This window comes from Thecamonas trahens (assembly GCF_000142905.1).
Source record: "Thecamonas trahens ATCC 50062 unplaced genomic scaffold supercont1.1, whole genome shotgun sequence".
Classification (NCBI taxonomy): domain Eukaryota; order Apusomonadida; family Apusomonadidae; genus Thecamonas; species Thecamonas trahens.
Window position 1 is genome coordinate 438469 of NW_013657679.1, and position 7812 is coordinate 446280.

General features: G+C 65.0%; 2 protein-coding genes across 2 annotated transcripts; one reads left to right on the plus strand and one right to left on the minus strand.

The window, feature by feature from the left end:
• Nucleotides 1–41: 41 nt before the first annotated feature.
• Nucleotides 42–3291, plus strand: AMSG_00193 (iqch protein; the record flags this gene model as incomplete). Its single annotated transcript, XM_013907601.1, has 1 exon — nucleotides 42–3291. The coding sequence occupies one exon, from the start codon at nucleotides 42–44 to the stop codon at nucleotides 3228–3230; it is 3189 nt and encodes a 1062-aa protein (XP_013763055.1). The 3' UTR covers nucleotides 3231–3291.
• AMSG_00194 (Na-Ca exchanger/integrin-beta4) lies at nucleotides 2837–7460 on the minus strand (the record flags this gene model as incomplete). Its single annotated transcript, XM_013907602.1, has 1 exon — nucleotides 2837–7460. One exon carries the CDS (start codon nucleotides 7458–7460, stop codon nucleotides 3468–3470), a length of 3993 nt encoding a protein of 1330 aa, XP_013763056.1. The 3' UTR covers nucleotides 2837–3467.
• Between the last annotated feature and the right edge of the window lie 352 nt (nucleotides 7461–7812).

Consider the following 7812-nt stretch of genomic DNA (forward strand, 5'->3'; position numbering starts at 1 on the left):
ATCATACCCCCCCTCCCCCCCCCCCCCCCCCCCCTCCCGACATGACCTCCCACCACGTCCGTGACATCGGGGTCATTCTACAAGAGGTGGAGCATGAGCTGGCCAGCCTCCGGGAGCAGCTGTCCACCAACGCCGATGACCCTGCGTTGCACTCGCTCGACGCGGTGCTGTCGCGAGCACAGGCAGACTTGGCGTCCAAGGCCGAGCTGGTGCTGCAGGCGGCGACCCAACAGCCGACGGTCCTCCCGCTTGTTCCGCATAGAGCTGGGCCGCCGCTCTCGCACCGCCGCCCACAATCTGCCAGCGCCCGCCGGCCAGCTACCGCCACCCGCCGCCCGCGAACCCTCCCGCCGCTCACCGCGCCGCTTCCACTCGACGACCGCAAGCTGCAGGCGCGCCCGCCGAGGTCTGGCCCATCGTCGTCGCGTCGGCCGCCGCGAAAGCGCCCGAGCTCGGCGCGACCGAGGCCGACAACTGGCCGGGCCCGCCTCCGCGATGGCCCGCCGCGGGCCGACAACTCACAGGTGCTTGGGGCACTCAAGCCGGTGGCCCAGTCCAAGCTCCACCTCCATGACCCGGCCGAGAAGCACGTCCGGCGACCGGTCCTTCTTGATGCGCTCGGCTTCAACCGGTTTGCTCTGCGCCTGGATCTGGAGACCCAAGCCGGGCCCAAGTACGTCCCGCCGCCGTCGGCCAAGCCATCGTCGATGCGGACGCCGGCGGACAACATCGTCCTCGCCGAGAGTGCGGCCGCCGAAGCAGCATCGTCTGCCAGTCGAGGCTCGGCTCGGCAGGCTCCGCTTCAGGTTGCGTCGGTGCTGCAGGGCCTTGACGAGGCGGGCAATGGCGATCCCGAGTGGGCGCGCGACCCGTCCAACGCTGCGGCAAACGAGATCCGCAAGTTTGCCGAGCTCATGGATGAGTACTCATTGCACCAAGTGCTTATTCGCAACGGGCGCATTCTGACGACCACACCCGAGTTTGCCTCGTTTGAGCGGAGCTTCGCCCACGAATGGGGCGGCATCCGGGCGCTTCTCCTCCGGCTCGAGGCTCTCTGCGCCAGGTTCTGTGTCAAGCTTGCCATCATCGACGGCAAGGGCGTCGCCGAGCTTGCCATGGTCTCCAAGGCCGGCATCGACATCGACAACGAGCGCCTGCTCGAGACGATTGTCAACGCCGAAGACGTGCTTGACTTGTTTAAGCTGCCCGGCCGGCGGTTTGCTGGAGCAAACGGCGTTGCTGCCGCCGCCACCGCCATCCAGGCTGCCTTTCGCATGTGGCGGACGCGCCGACAGTACGTCCTATTCAAGGCCTTTCTCACGTCTGTGGTACGGATCCAGCGGGTGTGGCGGTCGCGACTCGAGCACATGCACACGCGCGAGCGCATCGCCAAGGCGCGTGCTGATCGCGAGGCTGCGTACGAGGTGATCCAGACCCAGTTCTCGGTTGATTGGCCGCATATTCGCTCCTCGCCGCGGACGGTGGTGCACTTGCCATCGCTTGCGCTTGCCCGCGACGCCCGCGACGCCCTGCCGATCGACTTGGAGACCGCCCAAAACTCGCAGATGGCTCGGGTGCTCGATCTCATGGAGGACGGCGTTAACGTCATCTATGTAGCGCCATTTTCCATTCCGGACGACCTTCGCGACTACTACGTGCAAATGCTCGAGCTCCGCGGTGTCCGCGGCATTGCCAAGCGGCTCAAGTTTGTGGTTCCGGAAGCTGTCGACAAGCTCCCATCGTGGGTTCCACTCTCGCTTGCGCTGCGATCCTCGCCCAAAGCGCTGCGGCGGATCCGCAACTTTATTGCCGGTCGCGCGGCGTACATTGTGCCAAGCGCAGCGTGCGACGACGACATGCACCTTGCGGTCACGCTCGGCATTCCGCTCCTGGGCGCTACGCCGGCGCTCCGCGCCAAGTACGGGACCAAGTCAGGTGCGCAGCGGTTGTTTCACTCGACTGGACTCACGGCCGCGCCGTGCCGCGGCGATCTGTACACGCCCGCACAGGTCGAGGACGCACTCACCGAGCTCATCGCCGCCTTTGTTCACGTTCGACAGTGGCTGTTCAAGACCAACCACGGAATGGGCGGCCGCGGGCACGCGCTCTTCTGCACAGACACGCTACCATGCTACCCGCTCCTCCTCGCTGAGCGCGCCAAGTATGGCGACGGCTGGTTTGCCGAGTTCCACCAGGTCACCGTCCGCAAGCGGGTCCGGGCCGAGCTCCGCGAAGCGCTCGAGGCGACCATCCAGGTCATGGCACCGGCTGTGTACATGCGTGGGAGCAGCACGACTTCGCCGTGGCATGCATACCTTGCGGCGTTTTGCTCGGCCGACGCCGGCGGGCTCATCGAGGCCGTGCCCGAGCGCATGCTCGCCTCGCCGTCGATCTCGATTCTCATCGAGCCGGACGGCAAGACAAGGCTTCTTGCGGCCCACGACCAGATCCTCACCGGCTCGTACGCGGTGGCTGGCGGCGTGTACCCACAGACCTCGGTCGTGGCCGATCAGCTTGTCCAAGTTGCCGAGGTTATCGGCTCGGCGGCGTTTCAGCTCTCGGTCATGGGCCACGTCAAGGTTGATTTTGTGGTTTTTGACGCTGCGGCTCAAGAGGCGGCAGCCGCGGGCGCTCGTCCGGCGGAAACGCCGGGCAAGCGCGACGGCAGCTCGCGCGCTTCATCTGCAGCCTCGGCCATTTCGGCCGTCGGCGGGAGTAGCATCGGCGGCGCGCCTCAGCAAGTTGGCATTTGGGCTATTGACCTCTCGCTAGGCTACTCGGACGCACTGTGCGTGGTGAGTATGGCGCGGGCCATGACTGCCGGCTACCTCTCGACCACGACCGGCAAGTTTATGGTCCGCACAAAGCGGCCCGACAAGAAGCGGGTTATCAAGTCTGCGCGGACCGTGGTCTGGCTCGACCACTTGGTGCATCCCGAGCTCGCGACGATGAACTACGCCGTGCTCTTTGGCGTTTGCCGCGAGCTCGGCGTTGCCTGGTCGCCGTCGGAAATGGCCGGCCTCGTCTTGGTACTCAAGGACTCGTGGACCAAGGGTTTGATGGGCTTGATCTCGGTCGGCAACTCGGTCGGCGACGCGCTGGGCATCCTGCACATGGCTGTTCGCCAGCTCTTTGCCCATCTCATGACCGAGGCCTCTGGCGGGCGCGGACGGACGGGCGAGGGCAACTTTGGTGTCATCCTGGGCTTGCTCAAAAGCTTGGCAGTGTAGCGGAAAGGAGACTGTGTCCTTTGAACGCACGTGGCACATTCTCGTAAACACATTCTGGCTGGCTTTGCTCCCTCCCCACACGCTCGGCGTTGATCGACAAGCGTGCAGACTCGCCGCGCATCGCGCCGCGGACGGAGGGCTAGTTCTGCATCGCGTCGAGCCGACTGCGGCACCCGCCAAGGAGCCCAGCGTTCCGTGCGAGATGGATGTTACAGTGCTGTGGCAGAATGGCGTGCACTACATGTACGCCGCGTCTGCCGATCGCGGCTCGTCGTACTCGTAGTCGTCAAAGATGATGTCATCGTCATCGTAGCCCTCGCCCGGCTCGGCCCAGTTTCCGGCGGCAGCCGAGTACGAGTAGTCGTCAACAAGGCGGGTCGAGTCGAGATCGGCACCGCCGGCTGAGGCGCGGACGTGGCGGACTTCGAGGACCTCGGTCTTGTGCGGGGTCTGGTGCGGGTCAACGGCGACCTGGTGGCGGTCGACGGCAACGGGCATGGGCTGCCGCGACGAGCGCATGTAGATGATGCAAAGGATGAGGAAGAGGAGTACTAGGAGGAGGAGGAGGAGCGAGACGCCGAGGAAGAGCGGGCCAGCCCACTCCCACGACGACTGGTCTTTGGCCACGGTTGCCGACCGCAGCGCGGCCGGCACCTCGTTCTCGACGTCGTTGGGGCCGCGGATGTAGACCGCGATGCGCGACGAGGTGTCGACGGTCGGACCGCCGGTCGGGTTGGCGAGCTGGATGTAGAAGACCTCGGGCACTTCGTACAGCGTATCGTCAATGATGTTGATGTGGAACGAGGCAGCCGAGTCGTCGAGATCTGTCCAGTTGAGCGCGTAGCGGGCGGTGCCGCCGCCGTTGGCGGCAATGTCGGAACCGATGAGAGCCGTGCCGTTGAGGACGATGGCCTCGACCGAGACAAAGCCGTCGGCTCCGTTGCGGCGCTCGACCTTGACCTCGAGCGAGCCGGCGTCCTCGTCGACGGCGAGGACAGCGCACGGGACGACAAGCTCGCCCGGGGTGCGGTCGACGTCGTCAAAGACAAAGACGGTGGCGGTAGAGAGGGAGGGCGAGAGGGAGGCGCCCCCAGTGGGCGGCGCGAGTGAGACTGCAAACGACTCGATGCGCTCGTAGACGGCATCGTCGTAGATGGGGATGCGGAGGGTCACCTGGGTGACGGTGTCCGGGAGGACGAGCGTCCCGTTGGCGGCACGGTAGTCGACATCGGGCGTGGCAGTGCCCGGCGTGATCGAGTAGCTGACGGTGACGAGGCCGTCCGAGCCGCCAGTGCGCTGGACGGTGAGCAGCGCCTCGCCCGACTCTTCGATGACCGAGTACGAGGTTGCCGAGAATTGGAGCATTCCGGCGACAAAGTCGTTGGGCCCGGTGATGAGGACTGCGGCGGTGGCCGGCGAGCCGAGGGTAGCGCCGCCGGTCGGGTTGGAGAGGACTGCGGTGAACGACTCGTCAAAGACCTCATAGATCGAGTCGTCGACGATGGAGCCGGTCACCAGCTTGGATCCGCTCTCGCCTGACGCCCACACAAGCGAGCCCGAGGCGAGCGAGTAGTCGACGCCGGCGGTGGCCGAGCCTGCGAGAGACGAAAAGTCGACGGTCACAAGGCCATCTGTTCCATTGATCCGGGTCACCTCGAGCGCAAAGGTGCCGACCGACTCGTCGAACCGGTAGAGCGCGGAAGCAAACTGGATGGTTCCGGCGATGCGGTCTGACTCCTCGATGAAGACGTTGACCGAGGCAAGACCGAGGCTGCCACCGCCGACGTAGTTGGAGAGGACGACCCGGAACAGTTCTTGAGTCTCGAAAACAGTGTCGTCGATGAGCTGGACAACAATGGTCCGGACGGTAGCATCTTGGTCGGCCCACGAGAGCACGCCCGAAGACATGATAAAGTCCGAGCCATTGACGGCCGATTCGGCGACCATAGCGTAGGCGACCTGCGCCGGGCCGTCGTCGCCGCCCTCGCGGCGGACGTTGACAGAGACAGAGCCATCCTCCTCAAAGACGGCGAGCGAGGCGGCCTCAAAGCCCACGGTGCCACCAACCTGGTCGTTGGGCCCAATGATGGTGACGGTTGCGTTGTCGTGCTCGCCGAGCGTGACTCCCGACGGCGAGTGGAGGAGGACAAGGAACGACTCGGGACCCTCAAAGATGGTGTCGTCGAGAATGGTGATAGAAATGTTCTTGGGCTTCGCATCGCCGTTGGGCCAAGTGAGGGTGCCGGACGAGTCGAGAAAGTCTTGCGAGGTCGAGGCGGTGCCGGCGAGGACCGAGAACGAGACCGAGACCGGCGAGTTGAAGCCGTCGAGGCGATGAACCTGGAGGACGACGGTGCCAATGGACTCGACGACCGAGGTCTGACAGACACTGCACGCCGCTCCGTTGGCCTCAAACGCTACGTACCCAGGGCGCAGGTCATTCCCAGCTATGGAGATGGTGGCGGTCGAGGCGCCGAGGCTGGCGCCGCCCTGGACGTCGAAAAGCTGGAAAGTGAACGACTCGAGGTTCTCAAATTCGGCATCGTCGTTGATGATGAGGAAGATGGAGCGAGTCGTGTTGTCCTTGTCGGCCCAAGTGAGGGTTCCCGAGGTGTGCAAAAAGTCACCGCCGGTGGTGCCGCCGACAGCGCTCCCATCAATGGTAGAGTACTGGACCGAGACGGCGCCGTCGGCGACGGGCGAGGTGCGGGAAACCTGGATCTGGATGGCGCCGACGTCCTCCTGGACCGAGAACAGAGTCTTGGGCAGGCTGATGACCCCGCCCTCCTGGTCGGAGCGGGCGATGGTGACAGTGGCGGTATCGTTGTTGACGTCCAGCTCGACGCCGCCGGTCGGGTCCGAGGCGTGGATGGTGAAAATCTCGTTTGGCTCAAAGACGGCGTCGTCGAGGAGCGAAACAACAAAGCCCTTGGGCCCAAACTCGCCGTTGGCCCACGAGATGACGCCAGTCTTGGCGACGTAGTCGGAGCCCGCGAGCGCCTCAAAGTCTGCGGTCTGGACCGAGACCGAGACCGGGCCATCCTTGCCGTTGACTCGAGTGAGGATGGCAGTGATGGAGCCGGCTGACTCGGCGATGGTGTAGGTGGTGGGCGAGAAGGCGATGGCGCCGGCCTCCTGGTCGGACGGGCCCTGGATGACGACCGAGAACGACGACTTGGTGGCGTCGATGGAAACGCCACCGGCGGCGTTCTGCAGGCGGATGGTGAACTCTTCGTCGTTCATCTCAAAGTCGGAGTCGTCGATGATGTTGATGCTGATGGGCTTGGCCGACGAGTCGCCCGAGGCCCAGCTGAGGGTGCCCGGCGTGACGGTGTAGTCGAGGCCGGCAGTGGTGGTAACGTCAACAGGCACAAAGTCGACGGTGACGAGACCGTCAGAGCCGCCAGTCCGCTCGACGTAGACAGTGATGAGGCCGACGTTCTCGGCCACCACGGTCGACGCGGTCTGGAAGCCGACCGAGCCGGCGACCTGGTCCGACTTGGCGATGGTCACGAGGGCCTGTTTGGTGCCGACCAGCGCGCCGCCCTGAAAGTTGGAGAGCGAGATGCGGAACGACTCAGCCGGCTCGAAAACGGCGTCGTCGACAATGGGCACGGCGATGGCCTTGCCGCCAGACTCGCCGTGCGCCCACGAGAGCACGCCCGAAGCTGCAGTAAAGTCCGACGGCGCAGTAGCGGTTCCGGCGAGGGTCTCGTAGGTGACCGAGACCGGGCCATCCGAGCCGCCGGTCCGCAGGACGAGCGCCGAGAGCGTATTGCCCTCGACGACAGCGTATGACGAAAACTCGAGGCCGAGGGTGCCGGCGACCTGGTCCGAGGTGTCGATGGTCACGGTGGCGACGTTGGGCGCGTCAAGCACCACACCGCCGGTCGGGTTGGAGAGCGCAAGCGTAAAGGTCTCCTGGCCCTCAAAGACGGCGTCCTGGATGATGCCTACGTTGATGGTCTTGAACCCGCCCTCGCCGTTGGCCCACGACAGTGTGCCCGAGGTAGCGTAGTAGTCAGCGCCAGCCGTCGCACTTCCGTCGGTGGTGGTATAGTCGATCGAGACGACACCCGTCGAGCCGCCGAGCCGGATGACCTTAATGGCTGCGTTGGCCACGTCTTCGCTCACCGTCTGCGTCTCCGGGTCGAGCAGGACCCGTCCGGCCTGACCTGCCGCGGCAACGGCAAGCGCCGCCAGCACCACCATCAGCAAGTGGGTGCGCATGGTGTAGCGAGCGTATGAGCGAGAGAGAAAGTCTTCCAAGGTACACCCCTTGAGCTGTGTGAACGGTACGGAGAGGGGAGCGAAGAAGACGAGCGGTGAGGAGAGATGGAGAGAGAGAGACGGTGGTGGCCTCCACAAAGTGAAGAACGTCCGATGGTGATGGCGGGCTCGCCGATGACCTGGCGCCCCCAGGGAGGAGCGGCGGCAGCAACAAAATTTTGTACAATGACAGCCGAGGCCATTGGGGTTTTGGTTTTGGCGGGCTCTTCTTGTTGGTGACGGTCGGCGGACAGGCGGGAGAACTGGGCGGGCCCGCACGGTGACCGGCCCTTGCCCCGAAAGGGAACGGAGA